Source organism: Ptychodera flava, chromosome 22 (genome assembly GCF_041260155.1).
Source record: "Ptychodera flava strain L36383 chromosome 22, AS_Pfla_20210202, whole genome shotgun sequence".
Taxonomy (NCBI): domain Eukaryota; kingdom Metazoa; phylum Hemichordata; class Enteropneusta; family Ptychoderidae; genus Ptychodera; species Ptychodera flava.
This window is the reverse complement of record NC_091949.1, coordinates 30,897,353-30,919,841: the sequence shown is the minus strand read 5'-3', so window position 1 is coordinate 30,919,841 and position 22,489 is coordinate 30,897,353. Positions and strand designations below refer to the sequence as shown.

The 22,489-nt window shown below is 37.8% G+C and overlaps 2 protein-coding genes across 2 annotated transcripts; both read left to right on the top strand.

Moving 5' to 3' along the window:
- The first annotated feature begins 700 nt into the window (after positions 1-700).
- Positions 701-11,442, top strand: LOC139123180 (uncharacterized). The gene is made up of 8 exons (XM_070689275.1): positions 701-840; positions 5,339-5,540; positions 5,742-5,923; positions 6,239-6,370; positions 7,338-7,544; positions 8,597-8,677; positions 10,131-10,252; positions 10,772-11,442. The coding sequence occupies exons 1-8, from the start codon at positions 816-818 to the stop codon at positions 10,886-10,888; spliced, it is 1,068 nt and encodes a 355-aa protein (XP_070545376.1). The 5' UTR covers positions 701-815; the 3' UTR covers positions 10,889-11,442.
- Positions 11,443-12,759: 1,317 nt separating this feature from the next.
- LOC139123179 (uncharacterized) lies at positions 12,760-21,751 on the top strand. Its single transcript, XM_070689274.1, has 8 exons — positions 12,760-12,919; positions 14,804-15,005; positions 15,489-15,670; positions 17,862-17,999; positions 18,921-19,127; positions 19,723-19,803; positions 20,166-20,287; positions 21,219-21,751. The coding sequence occupies exons 1-8, from the start codon at positions 12,883-12,885 to the stop codon at positions 21,339-21,341; spliced, it is 1,092 nt and encodes a 363-aa protein (XP_070545375.1). The 5' UTR covers positions 12,760-12,882; the 3' UTR covers positions 21,342-21,751.
- Positions 21,752-22,489: the final 738 nt, after the last annotated feature.

The window sequence follows — 22,489 nt, the reverse complement described above, 5'->3', positions numbered from 1 at the left end:
TTTCCTTTTGTGTTTGAAGGAGTCTTGAGATTCACCATATTTTAAACCTGGAAGCCAGGAACCTCGAGTTTATCCTGGATAAGAACCTCGATGAGATGAAAGTTGGAACCATGGGTGGGGTATGAAAATCGGTACTTTAAGAACCTTTATACTTTTAGGAGGTAAACTATAATAAGCTTATTCATTATTATTAATGATTAAAATTTGATATGGTAGCCCATATTTTGAATACAGAAAACTAGAAACTTTACATAATTGTACCATATTGTGCTATAAAGAAAGAACCTTGAACGGATGTTGGGTACAAAATTCGATGAAATTAAGAATTTACCAATTAGGGAGGTAAAATGATAATTCATTTATCAATAATGATCAATAATGATAATTTTAACCATATTTTGCAAATAGAAACCAAGATCCTCAAGGTTATTTGACTTAAGCCTATACTATGGGCATGCAAGTAAGAAACTTGATTTGGATTATGTACACTTGTAAGTTTAGAACCTCTACCTAAACCATCATTTTTGAAGTGGGTTGGGGACTCGGGGGTGTGCTCGCATGGTTACCCAGCTGGTCAGTACATATCATACCTCAATAAACCAATGAGGTTGCCTATAGCTGAGGAAACACAGCTGTATATGGCGTGGGTAGGCTGCTGCTGTGCGGGTCATCAATAGGTCAACCCCGCCAATCCACAGCTAAGGCTGCCCTGGCCTGCATGGTCCTACTCTTTAGTTTGATTGATTGATTGATTGTCGTATGTAGTGGGGTTACAGTACCACTATAGTCAGTCCAATACAGATTTTGCTGTAAAGATGGCCGGCAAAAGCGCAGCTCAAAGTAAGATTTCTTCCATTTCTTGTTCGGTTTTGTCTTTTTTTCTCGAAACGACACATATCATATATCATCTTGAGGATTTCGTTATTTCCGCTTCGTGGCCATGTTACCCGCATTGAAGTCTGACAACAGCTGAAAGTTGCACTATTACAAATCACCCATAAAAAACAGGTGTATTGCAAAAAAAGAACAGCAGATGAGCTCACAGTAGCAGATTAAATCAGCATTACTTGTATAATACTACGCTATCCAATAATCCAAAATTAGTTCGAATCTTGTTATATGGATTTTTGTGCCTTGATATAAATCCTCCGTCAGTAAACCATTGTAGAGTCTAAGACGTGCCTTTGCAACAAAACACATGCAAAATATTAATGGAGACTGTATCATTGTGTATCACCTATTGACTTCTTGTCAGTTAAACTTATCAGCCAAGTCACGAGGATGATCTAAATGACGAAGATTATCTTGTGTCACGTGAGTGTTGATTTTCAAATACTTTTTGCACCATGATAAGTACATGTCACTTTTGGACTACGGTTGACAAGAATCACAAGACATGTTTCAGGTGATGCCCTTTGCCTCAGTGCATTGCAGACGATTTCACAATGGTCCCTCCACAATATATGGCTATTACCTCCACAATGTATGTGCTTTTGCGAGCTATATTCAACTGCAGCGGGTCATGACTTCTCCTGTCGCGGTTCTGTGTGCACGTACTGGTGAATAAGAAAACCTTCGACGATTAAACAGCTGTTGGTACAAAGTGTTTGTAAGAGTTTCTTGGCGAGCGGGCAAATTTTTTTGATCAGTGGATAGGTATATTTTTGGTTTGCTCAGAGATCCAATGGATTGGCAGGAAGCATAGATTCGTGAGGTTTGTGACGGAGAGAGAAGGAAGGTATGATCAAAAAGATTACAGTTTGGACTTAAGTATTGTGCAGAGGGCAGGTGTTGTGATACTGCATGTTTTTCACCAAGAGAGCTCAGGCCATACAAAGTAGACATTGACACTGATCTCTGTCTGTGTCCGCGAGAAATCCCACTCCTGACTCCCTGTTCGCGTCCTTTCATGTCGAATGGTTCTGTAGACCCTTTTTCCGGAACACGGACATGTTTGCGACGCAGAAGGCAGCGATCTCAATATATTTTGTCATTCCAGGGAGAAACAGAGTGTTTTCATGTAAAACGATATATTTGGAATATATATGATGTTCACGAAACCGTCGCTGGCATTGTTCTGGTAGGAATCAATATTAAATTCGTGTCAGGCTAAGCTATCTGCGGACGTATGTCAGTTTTTAATATGGTGTGAAATAAAACGGCTTCACCCATAAACTGTATTTTCATCTCAGTAATCTTTGTTGCTTTTCAAAGTATCCATATATGGTATGCCCACCGGTTCGAATAGATATATTATATTGATGACATAACAGTAATATACCTCTCGGGTCATCAGGTATATTGTTATAAAGTATGCTCTTTAGGTTCGCAGATCTACCACATTATGAATAAGACGGGTACAGCCCCTAAAATTGGTTACAGGGGTTACATGCGGGGACCAAACGTTCGATGATCTGCTTTTGATATTTTATTAGGGGAAAGGTACATTGACGCGTACACAACGAGGACGCCAACGAGATAAGGTTCGGATCATTGCTCGTAAATGATACTTGGACTCTAATCATTAGAAGTTTGAATTACCACTAAGAATGATAAACTTAGTGCTAGTACAGCACTGTAAATACACGATCTGCTGCGGATACGTAACCATGCCTATTCACAAGCTTAGTCAAGAGTCAATACACAGATTTAGCTAGTTTTGTATTCAAAGAAAGTTCTTCATAGTATTCATTGTATTGTGAATCAACATTTTGGTGAAATTCCAAAATCAATTTTTTTGCCATGTGATGTCGGGAGTGGCTACAGATCGCAGCACGGCCTCTAGCCCACAAGGTTGCCCTTCGGCAAGGGTATGGCCAATCTGATTAAAATCAGATGTAGAGTACGGCGACGTCTCTGTACTTGTGCGGTTTTCTCTTGCTGTCGCCTCTCACTAGTGTCGCCTCTCACTGATTTTAATCAGATTGGGGTATGGCGTTCCACGCTCGATGATAGCGACCGATTTTCTGACTCAAAATTATTCAAATTCTTCTTGAAGTGTACTACTCTAGGTCACTTGGACTCGTTTTGATAAAACTATAGAGAAATAAACCTGTTGTCACGGTGAAAATTAGAGAATTGACTACCATGGAGAAAACACAGTAGGGTATGCATTTTAAGGAAAAAGCGGGTAATTTGCCGTTAGTATGGAAAATGTGCACGATGACCCCCTTCTTGATGACGAATGAGTATAGTTTAAAGTTTCTTTGAGCTCATTAATAGGTGGAAAGGCTCAAAAACGCGTCAATTTAGAGATATCTTTGATCTTAAACGGTTAAATACATAGAAGAGTCGCGGTGGGCTGAACGTTGTGAAAATTAACCCTTTGTACATGTAATATCCATCTTCATACAGATTGCCAAATTTTAAAAAATGGCGTATTTTTATTTCAGTACTTTTAGTCCATACAATATCTCTATTATTTCATAAAAATATCAACTAAGGCGAGGAAAAAAAAAAATATCTGTTCAACGGGCCCGACCGACCCATATTTGGACCACTCCACATTTTCTTTTTTTTTCCAAAATCTCTACGACTCTGAAGAAACGCGAGATGTTATTCAGTGAACATCTGTCTGTAAGATGAATGACCTTCACATTTTCGATGACATTGACTTGAGTGAGATTGATACAGGTTATGATTTGAAGAGTATAGGTGGAAGCGCATCACAAACATTTGGTCAAGGTGAAGGGCAGGGTTAATACGCCGTGGAAAATAAACCATTGCGCAACGTGTTCCGTATAGCTTAGACACTCTGTACTGTATTGTTTCATCGGCGTTTATTTCACGTCCGAGTGGTTGTACAGTCTATATTTTCTAGTGTTCCTATTTTCAGTGTTCCTTGAAAATTCTTTATTGTTCTTTGAGTCATCACTCGTTCTGATTTTCGTCATGGCTTTCTCCTATCGAATGTGTGGTTGTAAGCAGCAGTTCTCACTGCAGGACGGACATGATTTGTGTTTCCGTTGTCGAGAATGCACAAGGAGTCAACCTTGTGACATTTGTTTGACTTGGACACATGACAAATGGTCTAAATTTCGCTCCCTCGCTCGACGACATCACCCCGGACATCCCCGGGGCTGACCCGTCAGTTTCTGAGTCGCGAGTTTTGGTTGGAATGCACCGTGCTCATATGGCTGGTGACACCAACACAGAAATTAGCTCCGTTAGATTCAGGTGCCGCCAATGAAGCAAAAAGGTGTTCGTGCTAAGTTTTTCAGCGGGCAGGCAGATTTCAAAACTAATCAGCGGGCGGGGAGAAAATATCGATATTTACTGTGGGCGGGGAAGAAATTTCATTACTTTCAGCGGGCGGGGAGAAAATTCTTGACAGTGGGCACCGGAAAATACGTAGAGGGAGGAGAAAGCGGCGTGCTTAATAGAACCTAACTTAGAGGGGAGCAATGTTCCAAGGTATACTGCTAACTGCTTGCATGGTTTTGTGTTGATCTAGGTTGCATAGTGGGCATCTAGTTGGCAAGGGGGAATTTCAGTAGTAGGGAGAGGGCAGCGGGGAGCTTGAATTGTTGTGGGGAGTGGGGAGCGGGCAGACTGTAGATACCAGAGGGCAGTGGGCATCAAAATTCAGTGGGAGGGCACATTTTCAGTGTATACCAGTGGGAGGGCAGTTACGAACAGCTCTCACTTTCCCCTCCAAATTTTAGGTCAGGGTCAAAAATAAGAAAAATCGGTATATCAGCCTTCAAAACAGGTTTTGTGATGATTTTGAGAAATTCATGAAATTTACCAGTTGGCGGCACCTGTAGATTGACCTGTAGAAGTGAAGGCAAAGAAGCTGTTCTGAGACAACCAACCCATGTCAACAAAAAATTGAAAAATCATGAATGTACTAAACAACATATCCAGTATATGTTATGAGACTAAGAAAAAGCATGAAACACACAAAAAGTGTTTATATTATATGTTCTGTTTAAGAAAAACCAAAAAAAAAAAAATCAAAAAAAAAAAAAAAAAAAATCCGACCTACCTACCCAACTTTGAAGTCATCCCGCCCGTTGAACAGCTTTTTTTTTTTTTTTTGGCCTAATGAGTTTATGGACAGTAATGGTTTGTTGATTGCAATGACATAAACTTGATCTAGCTGCTTCACTTAACAACAGGTGGAAGTTGAAGGATTTTGTGTTCTGAGCTAAGTTCACATCCTGTATGAGTAATTATTACAGCACAGACCAAGGAATACTGTTTGAACTTCTGATTATTAACATTAATAAAGTGGTTGCATTTATGTACATGTAACCAGCTAGACGGACTAGACAGACTGGCTACACAGGCGTGTTCTAATATCGTCAGCTTCAGCTTATTTCCTTTTTTCAATCAGCGGTCTTGGTGACCGGGGCATCCGGTTTCATAGCAGCTCACGTCACCCAGCAACTCTTGAGGGCGGGCTATCGTGTCAGAGGTACCGTACGGAGCCTGCAGAACGAAGCAAAAGTTGAACCTCTGCGAAAGTTATGTCCTGATGCCAAACACGAACTTGAACTTGTCGAAGCTGATTTACTCAAACCGGATAGCTGGAAAAGGTAAGCAATATTTTCCTGTGTGGAATATTAAAATTGTAACAGTACGCGGATGGATTGGTAATGAACGTCTTGAGTTGTGTACGTCTCAAAGAAAGTGGAATGTGAATGAATGAAACGCTGTTAAACACACAACATGAACGACAAAACAACAGAAGCTAGCTCTCTCACTAACTTTACCACCAATGTGTCTCACTTTCGTAGCGCTGTTGAAGGCTGCAGTCACGTGATTCATGTTGCCAGTCCGTTTCCGAACGCACCACCGAAAGACGAAAATAGTGTTTGTAAACCAGCTGTTGAAGGGACTACAAGTGTCTTCAAGGCGTGTGAGCAAGCTGGCACCGTTAAAAGAGTGGTACTGACCAGCTCTTTTGCGACAGTTTCAGGCATGTAGTCTTTCACAGATACCCATAACGATGTTTTTGACAATCACTCGATGTGTAGTTGGTGACTTTCAAAAATGAAACGCGCATTTTCTTTGGATAATTCTTTCGACCGCAAATGTTGTATTCATTCGCAGATTAGATTGCAATCAGTGAAAGTTGACGCGTTTATTTGTTTGAGTCGCAATCTCAGACAATGCTGACATTATTTAATCATATGAATCTTGATTTTAAAAAGCTGTATTTTATGACCCATATTAATTTACCCTGTTTAAAAATTATAGTATAGGCCAAATAAACCTTTCTCTCCCTTATTAGGAGGTTTAGGCACAACACCAAACTATCATTACACCGAGAACGATTGGCCTGATCCAGACAAAATGCTACCATATGAAAAGAGTAAGCTGCTCGCCGAAAAAGCAGGATGGGATTATGTTAAAAACATGAAAGGTTTGTGCCAGTAAAGTAATTTTCATTGACCTCCCTACGATTGCATAACCTAACACACAATCATTCAATATTAAGGGATACAGTCGTCGGAACTGCGCTCAAAGGTTGTATGGGACCCATACGACCGATGTAAACACTGTATCCAAGGTACGATGGTGATTGATGAAAGTTAAAACATGTCTGTCATAATCTACATCGTTTAATTTAAATGTTGCAGCTATGATGATGAGGTGCATCTAGATATCGTGCACGAAATACATTGTTTGTAAACAAGAAACTCGCACAGACGCAGTTCCGACTTCTGTTTCCCTTTAAGCCCTACTCTGTAGGTGTAACGAGGAAGTAAGTTTTTATTCTCAGTCTATGTTCAGGTTAAATATTCAGTACAAAGACAGTATAATATTTCGATAGTATAGAAATTAGTCAAGTATGAAATAAAAGACTGTGTAAACTACACCTTCCCTTACTTTACTTTTAATTTCTCTTGCTGTATTATAACTTCATTAGTTTCATTTTAATTTCTTCATTTCTATTAGGTATTTTAGTTACTTCTGGTCAAATATCTTAGAAAAAGTAATTCTACATTATTGTTCCGATTTCCTGTCAATTATCATAAAAATAAATAAAGTTTTGTGATAGCTCAGTGCGTAATCATTTACCGGTAAAGACTCTCGGGAAAATAACATGATCCAAGCTCTTATTGTACAGATGAGTAAGAGTAGCTGAAATTACAGGTGCTGTTTGAAGTTGAAAATGTTAGTGGGGCTATGAAGAAAAAAACATAAAAACAAATGTGAAACATGTTTTAGTGTGATTCATATATACGCGGTACGTCTCAGTGGCGCAATCGCGGCACACACAATCGCCTCCCAACCTATACGTTATGAGTTCCGTTTGCCATAAAGCGCGTTTTACTTCCCATGCGGCCTCATATGGTTCTTTACTTTTTCTATCCATTTGTATTCAGGAATCAACAAATTCGAGTTGGCCGTGATGAATCCAGGTTTAGTCCTCGGTCCAATCCTGTCAGGTACTTACTGTACATCGATGGAAGTCCCAAAAAGGCTAATGCTCCGAGAAATGCCAGCCCTTCCGAAGATAATTTTACCAATCGTTGACGTCAGAGATGTAGCTGAAGCTCACATCAGGGCTATGACGTTGCCTGAAGCCGTCGGTAAGTCTGATATCTTCTTAAACTGTCCCTGTACGATGTATATCAACGTGCTACGTTCTATGTAGGCTCATTTTTTCCTTTTCTTGCGCAAATTGCGATATGCACATGAGACTAAAATGAATAAATGAATTACCGGATGTATACATGTTCCGATGTGTGATGGTCCATAACTTGTTGTCACAGTTTTAATACTCGATTCCGTTGTATGATTACATTAAGCCAGAGGGAAAAATCTTGTTCGTCGGATGTTTTGGACCAAAGTGTGTAGAGTAGGAGCGGCGAGCGAATTTTTTTTAATTTTAGGTAACAGGTAACCGCGGTCCCTCGGATTTTTTGGCCTGGATGCAGACAAAGCAAAATAATATTTTGCCCTTGTGGGCTAACCAGAAATATCTAAGACAAGATACACTGATACTGGTTATTTAATTCAACACTATATTTTTTAACAATGACATAGGAAGTTTGTGTCGTATTTTGCAAAATTCAGACGTCGCAACAACGTGTTGACAGAGCTCAGTACTAGTGCAGACACGTCGGAAGTCTCATTCAGAATCCCACATGCCCGCGGAAACCCGACGAAGTGTAGGGCGCCACCAGCGGCGATACTAAAGTATTTGCAATGTATAGGAGTATGAATTTGCCGAAATCAGAAAAAATCCAAATTGGGCAAAGTAGAAGCGGCGGTTCCGATGAACAATTTATTTTTTCCTCTCTGGCCTTAGTATTAATGCGACGTAATGCGAAATATAATCGAAATATGGCAGCTTTTTCCAAGCAGTGCTAATAAACTTAGCCTGACCGGTTTGTGAAAGTGAAAGACGCAAGTGCGAAATTGAAACCAAATCCAAAACAATTCGGAGATATGATGGCGTAACGTCATTATGACATAATTAATTATTTAAGGAATACTCCTTCAAGGTTACACGGATATCGCGTTTCTTGGATGACAAGATGACAGGTTCCATCGTTATTGTTACGCGTTCTCCTAAAGAAAATGTCTCGTCTGTCACTTTTTTGTGATTTTATCACTCGTACGTTACATTTCTTTGTAGGCCAGAGGCACATGTTGATTAGTGGAAGTATGTGGATGCTAGAGATGGCTCTTGTCCTACAAAAGGAATTCAAATCTCAAGGTACGTATAACTTTATTCTGTAGTCTAGAACATTAAAAAACTCAAATTAAGCTATTAACGTGACCAAGTCGCTCTTTTTTAAATTTCTTTTAATGAATTTTGTTTAAGGTCGCATGTGCCTCAAAAGTTCAAGACTTAAACTTTTGTTAAGACCTTAATGTAACTTTCAACCATTCTCTTACCAAATCAACAATAAAACTCGGGGGTCACCTTGCAAAGTTTTGAAGCGGCGAAACAAATTACCCAACACTTTGCGAGATTATTGAGATTCCAGTGTCAACTAAATAGGGGAAATTAAATTTTTGGATTTAAAAAAATAAGACCGTGAAAGTTTTTCTTACACCACGAGCTCTAAAATGAGCCCCCATAAGTGGTAGATCAGCAAAAAAATGTAGAAATTTTAGAGTCCGACTCTATGTCCCCAAGGCGCGATCTACATCAATAAAAAAGTTGTTTGTGAAGTTTGACTAGTACTTGAAACACGCTGAAATATTGGTCAGCTTTACGCCTCTACTCTGCTTTGTAGACAAGATTAAACATTCGAAAAAGTTCTCTATTGTAAAGTCAAATTTGATGTACGATTCTCAAAATGTATGAACAAATATACACTGTCATAGAGTTTGGATCTCATGCAATTTTTTTAGTTCTTGATTTATCTTTTATGTATAAGGGTAGTAGCTAGCCCTTCAATTGTGGTATTTTTCATCATGGGAAATCAAGCTCGGATATAAGAAACTCGTTTTGTCTAAAAAGTGTGAAACAAAATCATTTGTTTACATTTAGCAAAGAGTAATTTCGACACTATTGAGGTTGTTCATTGCCATTCCTCTGTACACGGAGTGTCTTTATGCAAGTATTCCGTATAACTTTGATATTACAAAAGGTAAAAAGGGTGACTGTGTCAATTGAAATCAATACACGCCTCAAAATAGAAAATCTTTAAAACTCCGATCAAACTTTTCTCATGAAGCTTTAAACTATACTCTATCATAATCATGAAAAAAAATGATGTTACTTTGCAAAGTTTTGGAGCAGAGAAACACATCGTAACATGTACCAACCAAGGGATTGTCCATAAAAGTCTGATGAAGATTAATACTCTCCTTGATGACATACAGCGGTAGTTTTTAGAAATCTACAAAGGAATGAAATATGACACCTGAGCAAGATTTTTGTTATATTGTTTTAAAGTATCTGCTGTTCACCGGCCACTACAATATACGGCATTGAATACTAAATTTCGATTTCCACAAAAGCACAAGAACGAAACTTCATTCACTCAACATGCTTCAAAATGACTTCAAAATGACTTCAAAATGACTTCATACTATGGCAGTAGATCAGAAAAGTATTGTAACTAATTCCGTTTCTCACAAACTGTCCTCGAGGCTTATTCTACGTTAAATTATGCAGGTGTACCTAATAAGTTAAATTTGAACATTTCTTTATGCAGGTTACAAGATTCCGACATTAATTGCCCCAAAGTTAGCTCTGCAGATAGCATCTTTGTTTGATCCAACGTTAAAGTATCTGATACCAAGCCTTGAAATTGTTGCTTCTTTCGACAAAAAACGGGTGAGTCTTGCATGTATGTGATCCTTTAGTCTCCATCTGTCTTTCATTGTTGAGATATGTATGTATGTATGTATGTATGTATGTATGTATGTATGTATGTATGTATGTATGTATGTATGTATGTATGTGTGTGTGCGTGTGCGTGCGTGCGTCTGTCTGTCAACGTCTCTGTCTATCTATCTATCTATCTATCTATCTATCTATTTATCTATCTATCTATCTATCTATCTATCTATCTATCTATCTATCTATCTATCTAAAGGAATATATTTATGTATGCAGATACATGTATTCATATGTGTGTCAGTGTATGTCTGTCTTTCGTCTGTGTATTGTGTTAGTCCAGTTGCATAGATATCACATGTAAGTGAAATCCAATATATATATATGAGTGTATGTTTCTAATGGGAAATGTGTTTGTTTTAATTTAATCCGATCCTAAATTATTCAATTTTAAAAGAAAGTTAACTATCTCCTTTCTAACTGATAACTTTTACCATGTCTGTATTCTCTCTCCAGTTTACAGACGTCCTTGGAATTAAACCAATCAAAAATGAAGATAGCTTAATTGAAATGGCCTACAGCATGATTGAAAACGGATTCCTACCAAAGAAGCCAGCGTACAGGAAACCCTAGACGGCCAGTAATGAAGGATCTACAAGAACTGCAGCTTGGATGGGGGGGGGGGGGGGTACAGCGTAGATTTCCGTGTTCATTAAGGGGTCGTCATTCGTAAAAGCTGACGGACTAGAAAAGTAATTCCTTAATGTTACTGTTAACTCTCTCCTTAATAGCGAACTCTTTAATGCGAAATTGGTTTCAGGAAGACTACTGTTTACTATGTTTGGAGAATACAAACCTGTCTTAAACGAAAACGAGCAAAGTCTATACATAAATTAAACAAACTTAACCGTGATGTTTAGACTTGAACGTTCCAAAGTAGTCTATATTCTCCTGTTAGAGTTCAAATTATGTCTAATTGTTTTTTTATCTGGGTCCCCTTTTTTTCTCCATGAATGTGGAGATAGTTTTGCGTCGGAGCCGTGTATTCACATTTAGTACAGTCCGTACTTTTAAAATCGCACACGAATACGTGTCCTGTGTCTGTATTGCTGTCTTTTCTCTTTTATCGAGTTTCTCTCTTCCATTTTGTCTTCATGTGTTGCAATTAAAACATCGTATTTGTTGTGAATTCACGGTCTGAATTTTACTTCACTGTTTTGTTACAGCAGCATTTGTATAGCGATTTTGCGGTTTCTATTGCGTCAGTTTTTATGATCCATGGCCCAAAATTCCTCGGGGTCATTAGAAATAATTTTCACAACTAAAAGCTCACATTTTCTAACCTTACGTAACCCTTTCTGATATTCCTTTTAAAATTAGGGTCCAGCTTCCATATGAGTGTGTGTGTGTGTGCGCGCGCGCGCACGCGCGTGTGTACGTATATATATATATATATATATATATATATATATATATATATATATATATATATATATATATTATATATATATATATATATATATATATATATATATATATATTGTAAATTCAAGATCTAATACGTTAACCGGTGTGCAATTAGCGGTGTGCTGTTTCACAGTGTTATTGAAAGCACCTCGGACTGATGTCTGGCTATGCGGCCACTTACTTGTCATGGATATCGTGAGTAAAATATGAGGTGGAAATTTCAACTGAAATTCATGTCTTTTTGTTCGTGTAACTGAGAATCCAAGGCCTGCTATTTTGTCCGGTAAAGTATTCCCTCTCATTACATTTTCCACTATAATATGGACAAGTTTGTTTATTTTGTCCTTTCCTACCATGATCCGTTTGATAAGTATTCCATGACTCTGACAACGTGAGTAAGAAGCACAGGATAACAGTAGTTTTTTGTATGATCAAGTACATCTAATACTTTACGGAGAGAGAGAGAGAGAGAGAGAGAGAGAGAGAGAGATGCTTGATCATTTAGTATCTTCTGATTCTTCAAGTCGCCGGGAAAATTATGTAATTTTCAACGACCCGATCAGCTATACAATTGATGCCTTCGTTTCGCCTAGTTTGTATCGAGCTGACTATAATCTATATCATACCGAACTTATACTAGTGTATGTGAATGTGTAGTAAGAATGTGAATACCTAAAGAGGCTCTCACAGTCCCTCGTTCGCTACGCAGGTCTGTCTTTAACCATATGGTGATGCGCCCTCAACGGTCTTTCTAGCAAGCGAGGCTCACCGAGCCGACTGGGTTGTAACGTAGCAGAACTTCTCTGGCTTTTTTCGGATGATATATGCATAGCTACATATGCATATGCATAATTGTTTGATGTTTTGCTTAAAAATGACCAAATCTGGCGACACGAATCTTTGGAATTACCCCGGGGATTAATAAGCTGTAAATGCCCTGTCATGCATCTGTGACATATGACAGAATCTTATCAGGTAAAACTGTTACGTCATAGAAGAGCGTCAGCAACCTTTGACATGACCTTTACATTTTTTTTTCAATAAACCAAGGAAGAAATATACACGTATAATAATCAAATCAGGATATCAGCCTAAGAGGGTTATCGAACATTCATCCTTCTAGAACTTCGTTTCGGCATTCTGACGCTCAAGCATCCAACATGGCAGCCGCACAAACCGTCGGTCAGGGAGTAAACTGTGAGTTTATTTTTTTCTTATTGTCCATCGATTTTACTTATATTTCTATATAATTCAAAGATAAACCGTTCTTACTATTTTTTAACTTAAAACTATAGTTCACATCTGTTGGTATAGATGCACTTATGCCCAGTCTCCAGTCTGTGGCACAGGTGCTCGGGAAGTTGAGCGTCTACAGTAAGCTTAGTATTGTATTTTTGTGGTAACTTTAATTAGGCAATAAACCATACCCAGCATAGCTATACCACAATGTTTTGACCAGTTTACTACATAAATTCATGAGCTATGGCGAGTGCATACATGGAGTACAGTGAACTAATCAAAACCGCGTTTGTATAACCTTTGCTGAGGTGGTGTGTTGCAGTTATATAATAACAGTATATTGAAATTCTTGTGTGAAAAGTTCAGGAGTAGAGGAATTTTCGCGTGTTCAACTGTGTTTTATTGCAAATGAAGTACTGTTATTTTCACGTCCCGACCAACCAAATCGCCGCATTTGCGTCTCAAATATATTGTATGATAATATTCAGTATTGCTCCGAAAATTGCATTGTCCTTCGCAAACAGGGTAAGGTGCTGACATGATAGTTTCGGAATAAGATTTTGTTTTCTCCGTCTTGTTAACCAAATTAATTTTATGCCGGATGCAGCCGTCCCATCACAGTCTTGATCACTTGTGATTCCAATTTCAAAATGTCGGTGGTAAACTTTTACGTTTTCACACTAAAAATTTGAGATTCACAATGACTTTGCGTTTATAGTGTAAATGATCCTAATCTTCTTCGTCCTCGGTCTTGATCAATATTTGTGTTACCGATGGCTGACATAGATATTGGTTGCAGCTCGCTTTTGGGTGGACCGCATTTAAAACGGGGATCCACCGTGAGAGGTACTGCATCGTCACGTACACGCATATTGACATACAGCACTGTATGCTCTTCAGTTTTAAGATATGGTAATATCACTATTATGAGGGGATCATCTTTAAGAAATAATTTTTCATTTTTTTCAACCAACGTTATACAGAAAGAACTGATCTGAATTCCCGAACACTTTGTTCCTTTACCCATGTATTTCTCTAACAAGCAGATGTGAGAGGCGCCGTTGGGCAATCATCAATTATAAAAGCCATAAAAAAATAAATCCAATAGCGGTGACATAGGCATACAAGCCATTTTGAATCCTTAGTTTCAAACCATGCACGCTAACTCCTGGTATTTGCATTTTTCTCCGATGGAGAAGATTTAAATCTCCTTGAAGAAAGTGTTGAGAAAAGTTTAGATCTCTTCGTTTCGAGGCGAATTCTTTTGATGCACATTTTGAACAAGTAAATCATTATATCGCGCCTCATTTATTAGATACGATGAATTTGAATATTCCTGTATATTAAGGTAGAATGCGCCTTGGAGACAGAAATTTTGGCTCTCCAATTTTACCAATTCTCTTCTGATCTACCACTTGTGTGGATTCATTTTAAAGTTCTTGGTGAAAGAACACTTTTCACCGGCTTAGTTTTCTGAAAAAAAAATCATTCTCCCCATAGCGTTAACAAAGGAATAGCTGCCATTTTGAATTTCAAATCTCGGGAAATCTTAAATAATTTGTTTCTCTAACACCAAATTTGCACGGTGACCCCGATTTGTACTCTTGCTTTGGTAAGAGAATTGTCGAAAGTTTCATTGAGGAAAGTTTGAGCAAAAGTTCAAGTTTTTCACTTTCCCTAACTACACAGTAACAGTAATCGCTGGATTATGGATAACATACACTCTAAAGCCATGGGAATTTCTGAATTGTAGAACAACATGGCAGACTGACCTTATTAATTAATGCAGCAAAACGTTCTGATGATTAACTGATATGTAATTTCAATTTTCTTAATGGCCAGTGGTCTTGGTGACCGGAGCTTCTGGTTTCATAGCAGCTCACGTCACCCAGCAACTCTTGAGGGCGGGCTATCGTGTCAGAGGTACCGTACGGAGCCTGCAGAACAAAGACAAAGTGGCACCTTTGCGAAATTTATGTCCCGATGCCGAACACGAGCTTGAACTTGTAGAGGCAGATTTACTCAAACCGGATACCTGGAAAACGTACGTATCCATTCATTCATCCGCTGAATTTACATATAAAACTCAGATTTGGTCGTCGCTCCATGCAATGCTCAGAAACGATGTCATCGACACCACGATACAATTGAAAAAGACATTGGAATTTTCATGCATCTTGTTTCACTATCAAGCTAACAAAATCAGTTTTTGCGTGCGAACATTGAACTTTACAAGGCCGCGTCTTGTTGTTTGTCAGATACAGGTGTTGAAATGTCAATAATCCGTCACTTTGTAATAGAGAGCCGGTATTGGAAGACTTCTGACAGAGTTAGATTTTCAGTTTTCATCTTACAAAGCTTACAAGATTATGACTTGTATCAGGAGTATTTATTTCAATACATTTGTATCCAAATATTTATATTGTGTAATTTACATGAAAGGGCATTGCTAAAAGACCGCTTTATTTAGATGGTATTTATTATTATTACTAGTATTTATTTATTTAATATTTATCTATTTATCCAGGGCTTTGGAAGGTTGTACCCATGTGATACACGTAGCCAGTCCATTTCCTTTAGCCATCCCAAATGATGAAAATGAAGTAATCAAACCAGCCGTTGAAGGTACAACGAGTGTGCTGAAAGCGTGCCGAGAAGTGGGCACCGTCAAAAGAGTTGTGCTGACCAGCTCGGTTTTTGCAATTTCAGGTAAAGAACAGATTGATGTAGATAGCAAATTTTTAAAGCGATGGTCAAGCACAGTCCTGGAGGGATGGTGATTTAAGGTAGATCGCGCCTCGACGACAGATATTTCGATATTCAAAATTCTACAATGCTTTTCTAATCTACCACTGTAGGGGTTCACTTTAAAGCTCTTGGTGTAAGAAAACTTTTAATTTACCTTCTTAAATTTTCAAACTTCGAAAATTTTATTTTTCTCTATAGAGTTAACACAAGGATGGCGACCATTTTGAATTTCAATACCAGTAAATCTTGGGTAAATTGTTTCTCAAGTACCAAAATTTGCACAGTGACCCCTAATTTTTATTCTTGGTTTTGAAAGAGAATCGTCGAAATATTCCTTAATTAAGGAAATTTTTAACAAAAGTTTAAGTCTTCACTTTTGAGACGCATTCTACCTTAAGCTATGTCGTCGTGGACTTTTGTCAAAAATATGTCTGTCAGTTATTGTGTACCATGACTATCACCCGTCGTGTGTCAACTCCTAGGGAACTGTACATGATGCAACGGCCCTTTTCCAATCTTTCCCAGTAGTCTTGACGAGTCTGTCCCTTTCTTCTCCGGTGAATAATGTGCCTGCTAAAACACCAACTTGACTTGATTGCTTTTAAATGTAGTGTACTAAAATTTTACAGTGTTTGATGAAAATAATCTAAATGATGTTAAAGTTGACATGAAGTTCCTATTTAAATTTGTTCAGATGTTTTAGAACAGCCAATACTTTGTAATTTTTAGCTCATATTTGGTATGTATATAAATACCAAAAAGAGCTTATCATGAGTTGGTGGCGTCTGTATGTATGTATGTATGTATGTATGTATGTATGTATGTATGTATGTATGTATGTATGTATGTATGTATGTATGTATGTATGTATGTATGTATGTATGTATGTATGTCCGTCACACTCAAAGTGCCACACCTACCATCTTAGTATTTGGTGTATAGGTAGACCCAGGGGTTGAGATGTGACGTTGTTCAAATGAACATGTCAGTGTCAAAAATATACAAATGAGGTGAGCTCATATTTGGTATGTATATAAATACCAAAAAGAGCTTATCATGAGTTGGTGGCGTCTGTATGTATGTATGTATGTATGTATGTATGTATGTATGTATGTATGTATGTATGTATGTATGTATGTATGTATGTATGTATGGATGGATGGATGGATGGATGGATGGATGGATGGATGGATGGATGGATGGATGGATGTATGTATGTATGTATGTATGTATGTATGTATGTATGTATGTATGTCCGTCACACTCAAAGTGCCACACCTACCATCTTAGTATTTGGTGTATAGGTAGACCGAAAATTTTGAGGATGTTTTCTTTCAATGAAAGTATGTTTGCAAATTAGTAATTTGGATGAAGCTCAAGTTTAATAACTAATTTTACGTTTGTATGGCAGTTTAACGTAGCTTTTTAAATATAAATGGAAAAAGCAGGATTATTTTCGCATTGCCTTCATATTAGGTGGTATTTAAACGTAAAGAGATGAAAATACTCAAGGACAGTGTTGGTCCCTTGCTTGAGCAAGGCACAGTCTGATCGATCAACCATATTAGGAGTTGTTCATTTGCATATGGCTGGGTATTCCCAAATAGAGATTTTGACCCCGAAATCTACATTTGGAAAGAAAAGGTCATGATTTTCATAACAAAGGGCGAGAAATTAGTCGATTGACGCGTAGATCCAGTGGCGTGATTGGCTGAAGTACGTTCTGAATACTAATTTATGTAGATTTTTTATGCAATTGAACAAAGCCTAATGTGGTTGATCGATTAGACTTGGGCACTTTACTCCTCAGTGCTCCATTGGGTAGTGGATTATGGGTACCTCATACTAATGGGTGTTCGCCTGTTAGACAAGTAATAATAATAAAATAAAATAATGTTGAATGTTATTGTTGTACAACTGAATTTTAGTCGGGACTAGAATTCATTTTCAACAATAATATCGCATATTGTACACTATTGTGATTGCAAAGGCCAAAACATTGGAATTTCGAAATACTTATAGCGAGGAGAAAAAGACATTGGGATATTTGTAGCAAGTCTATGGTGGATATTTTGCTTTATACCGGAAAGTGGGAATAGAATGATCCGAATCCGCTTGATTTGTTGACTGATGTGACTCTCTGATTTTTCAGGGGAATTTGGGCAAAACCCTAACCACATTTACAACGAGAATGATTGGACGGACACTAGCTTACCAAGTGTTGACGCCTACGCAAAGAGTAAGACCCTGGCAGAAAAGGCAGCATGGGAGTTTGTGAACAATCTACCAGGTTTGACACATCAACAGTTATGTCTTGTAAACAAAATTTACAAAAGTTAAAAAAAACATATCTCGTGAGGTAATGTGCACCATATAAAAGATGAAGAAGTTTGTCAAAGATTTGCGAAATGCTCAGTAGCTACATGTTTTGTCATTCACGAAATATAAATCTATTTTATTGATATTTCGTGTATAACTTCCAACAACGAGAACTTTGTCTATGTTGACTGATTTTTCCTAAATGCCAGTGAAAGTTGTAGTTGGGATCCTCAAACATTACCATACAAGCGTGAAAACGCCATCAAAAGTTGACCATCCCACAAGTCGCGAATGGCATTTGTCTATTTGCTTCTCTTGGGCGGCGTACACCGCAGTTACTGGCTGGCCAATGTGGGCTTTACGTTCATCCCTCCATCAACGCGACTGTCTACTGAAGTATTTTGCCGGCCAGTTTACTCTGTTATGATAGTAAAAGCCCACATACTTTGTAAGTCTGCATCATCGGTATTACCCTGCTTCTTAAAAGACAAAAAATCCTTGCTAAAGAATAAATGTAAGTCAACAAAAGATTTACAGTCCCGCACAAACTGCTTTTGTTGTTTTCATGATAGCCAGTACAGGGCTTCCCCTGTAATGTCCATGTTTTCACCTATAGCAGTGATACGATTTCACAATCAAAATGAAGTTCAGGGGTACAATGCTCTCTATTCGTTCCAAAGGTTTTATTTACATCTAATAGTCATCAATTTCCCATTCAAGTTAATTGGACGTGCACGTAGCTGTCTCATGACATTTTACCATTTGAATTTCATGTCAAAAAGTGCTGTCAAAATAAATGTTTTAATAATGTCATTCGCCATATGAAACATCTCTTGACGTACGACAAAATATCTTCCATGTGTGATCCATTCTCTCATTCAATTTTTTGTAGAGGGACAAAAGTTTGAACTGGCAGTGATTAACCCTGGCTTTGTTATGGGACCTATCCTAAGCGGTTCCTTCTGCACGTCGATCGAAATTCTAAAAACTCTGTTGCTGAAAGAAATGCCAGCTGTTCCAGGGGTGAACATTTCATGCGTTGACGTCAGAGATGTTGCTGCCGCACATATCATGGCAATGACGTCATCAGAAGCTGCAGGTAAAGGAGATACCAATATCAGTATGATAAGAAGTCCTCGCTCTGGGAAGGGAGCGCTATACCTGCGGACTTTGACGGTGATGTACTTTGTTGTATCCCGGTCAGTCTGTCCCGAATCGGAACAATTCAAACGACTACAATTTTCTATACGGGTCCAAAACTGTCCATTTTGAGCCAATACTTAAGTCAAAAAACTACATATTCTAAATGGTGGATTAAAAGTGCTAATGTGGAGTCAAAAGTCATACTTGTCATTCTTCCTATTGAATGTTTTCCAAATAGCCAGAGAATAGTTGTCGTTTTAAATTCCCTGGGTTGCTGTAAATGAATGGCTATCTACCAAATCAATCAGACTAAGGTCGCAGGAGAAACAAAACGTGGCGTACAATGTATAAAAATCGTATTGTAAACGTTTGAACGCATTTCTCAATGCAGATATGACAATAAGCATTAACCTCCAGAATGAATTTATCAATTCTTCTGGAGGAGCAATTCTACAAAAACACCTTAAAGGCGATTTAGCACATGGTAAAATATATTTGATTAGATTAATTTTGATTGATCTAAAAAGTTCCGAATGTTCATTTTTCCATAGGAAACAGACACGTCTTGGTGGCTGGCAATCTTTGGATGAAGGACATAGCAGTGTTCTTACAGAAGGAGTTCAAATCGCAAGGTTTGTTTAATTTGATGTTAATTTTAGGACAATGTGACATCACACAATTACATAGATTAATAATACATGTAATCCAGCTGACCATGGAAAAGGTTGTTCATCTAAAACCTCTAAGTCGGTATAACTATTCTTTCACGAAGACCGGGTTGGTGATATCGATAAGTCGGCACGGAATAAGAAATGGAAAGCGGGCATAAGCTTATTTGTTACAGTTATAGAAGCGCTAGTAACTATTCGAAGTGTCTGATGATTTGTGGAGGCTTCGTGACATAATACTGATTTTTCAGGTTTTTCGGGAAGAAATAACCAACTATGTGACACTGCTGGAGTCAACGAGATTTTTTCCATTTTAACGTTTACAGGCTATAATCCTCCGACTTTAACTTTTCCAAAATTTGGTCTCCGAATACTGAGTCTTTTTGACTCTAAGGTGAAAATTATGTTGCCAGCCATAGGAAAGGTTACTAGATTTGACAACACAAGGGTAAGTTACAAAAACACAATTTTGGTTTTGAGGGATCGATTTTTTGCATTATTAAAGTTTTTAATCATGGCGGGTTACACAAGTGCTAATGTTTAGCCGTGTCAATTTGTAGTAGGCCGCCGTGCTTATGATTACGGTAGAACCACAAATCAGAGGTATTTGTTTGCTAATTTTGAAATTATTGCATAAGTTGATCAATTATCATCTACAAAATCGACTGAATAACTTAATGCTCGAACCCACTCCGTGATTTAACCAAATTCAAACGAGTTGACTATAGCAGACACCTTCCGAAAAAATATTGCGTGTACACTAGTACCTAAAATGTTTTATAAAAATTAAATGGGAATAACCGTGCTTTAAATGTTGATACGACCGATAGTATTTCATTCATAAGTTAATTGTAAATAAGAATCGTTCTTCAAAACCATTTATTGTTGCGAAATCGTGTCAGAACTAACCAAATTAAGACTGTAGTGGCGCACCAAGATATCGAGTGGCGTCCCTCATGATAATAAGGCCGGCAGGAGGAATATTAAAATTGTTTCCTGGACTGGCCACTTCTACTTTAGCCAATCACAGTACAGTGTCATGAGGCTACATTGTGAAAATTGTGTCGTTACATTGGCAAAGAGGTTAAAACATCATAGCAAATGTCAGACTCCATCTCGAGGACGTTAACTGAAAAGACATATACTGCAGTTACTTTTAGGGCATTTTCCTTGTGCATATTTTTACAGACTTTTGTTTTATTCTAAGAGCACTGCCTGTACATAATGCCACTATTATTTTGGACAGTTGGAGATTTTGCTTGTTCGTCAAAGACATTAAAAATGAAATCGCTTGCTGCACTACATGTAACTTTGCAAAAGAAAAACCGAGGGACACGATTTTTCCCTGAGGCCTAATTCTGTGTATTTTATCAACACAGATGACTCAGATTCTGCAGATCCAGCCCCGGAAACTCGAAGACACCGTCGTTGAGATGGGTTACAGTACAATTGAAGGAGGCTTTGTGAAAAAGACCGCAAAATACAGGGGACCTAAGAAATGATGCACCTGACACCATAGGCCCGGTTTTCTGAAACGCAAACAATAAAGCAATATTCAAATACTCTACTGTCTGTGGAAATGTTGCAGGATCATGTCCATTGAAGTTTATATTAATTTGATTAATTTGTTTGTTTGTTTGTTTGTTTGTTTGTTTGTTTGTTTAGCTGTATTCTAAGCTTACTCTCGTCTAGAAACTGGTTGAATTCTGTAACACTTTCACGTCGAATTGTGTTTGGGTGTTTGTTTCTTCCCATCCCCATTTGCCTCGGTGAACTTGAACCGTGGACATTATGATTTTTATTGAACCAATCAGAATTGAGAGAGTTACTGGGACTAGGTGTTCACTTCAATGTAACTGTTTGACAATAGTGCCAACACTATTATTGGCAAATAAATTCTTAATTTTGGTGACTCATTCTGAAACATTGTCATTTTATTATGAAATTAAATCTGTACAGTAAATTCGAGAGAAAGAAAATTTCAGTCATAGGTTGAATTACCTCCACAAAGTACAATTTAAGATACACAGTGAGTTTTAATACACGTCAGAGAGAACCACACATTAATGTGCAGAATGATTTGCAATGTATTTTTCCCACAAAAATGTCAGTAGAATATTTTACCAATTTTTATCAATTTTCTGCAATTTGTTTTCGATGGTGTGGACAAAGTTTAAAACTAGCATAACTTTTTTATTAGCCGCTGTTTTTGATCAAAAGTTTTGGAAAAAGGTGAAAAAATTTAAAAAATTTTAAATGTCTGGTTCTGAAAAAAAATTGTCTGCGTTAGGACCCTATATTTTACAAAGGCGACAAATATTTGACATTAGCACATTAAGGATTATTGCAATCTACACCAGTAATGTGGTCTGACTGATTAGTACATGTTGGTTATGACAGATTATGTCGGCCCTCTCTGTACATTCATATCGGGTGACAGAGCAGAGTGAAAGTGCAACAGAATGCACAGAATGGGCTGACGATGAGCATGGAGGTAAAACGACACGATGCTATGAGTAGTTGAACATTAAACGTATACAGTTCCCCCTGGGGCGTGTAACAACCGATAACGTAGTAACTAACCGATAACGTAGCAAACCCGATAAGGTAGTATAAATTTACCGATAACGTAGTAAATCAACCGATAACG

Excerpts from the sequence above, each read along its gene's own strand:
- LOC139123180 (XM_070689275.1), top strand. The coding sequence starts at position 816 with ATGGCCGGCAAAAGCGCAGCTCAAA. Across the intron at positions 5,541-5,741 it reads AAACCGGATAGCTGGAAAAG|CGCTGTTGAAGGCTGCAGTC; the intron begins GTAAGCAATATT and ends TCACTTTCGTAG. Across the intron at positions 8,678-10,130 it reads AAAGGAATTCAAATCTCAAG|GTTACAAGATTCCGACATTA; the intron begins GTACGTATAACT and ends TTCTTTATGCAG.
- LOC139123179 (XM_070689274.1), top strand. The coding sequence starts at position 12,883 with ATGGCAGCCGCACAAACCGTCGGTCAGGGAGTAAACT. Across the intron at positions 18,000-18,920 it reads GTTTGTGAACAATCTACCAG|AGGGACAAAAGTTTGAACTG; the intron begins GTTTGACACATC and ends AATTTTTTGTAG. Across the intron at positions 19,804-20,165 it reads GAAGGAGTTCAAATCGCAAG|GCTATAATCCTCCGACTTTA; the intron begins GTTTGTTTAATT and ends TAACGTTTACAG.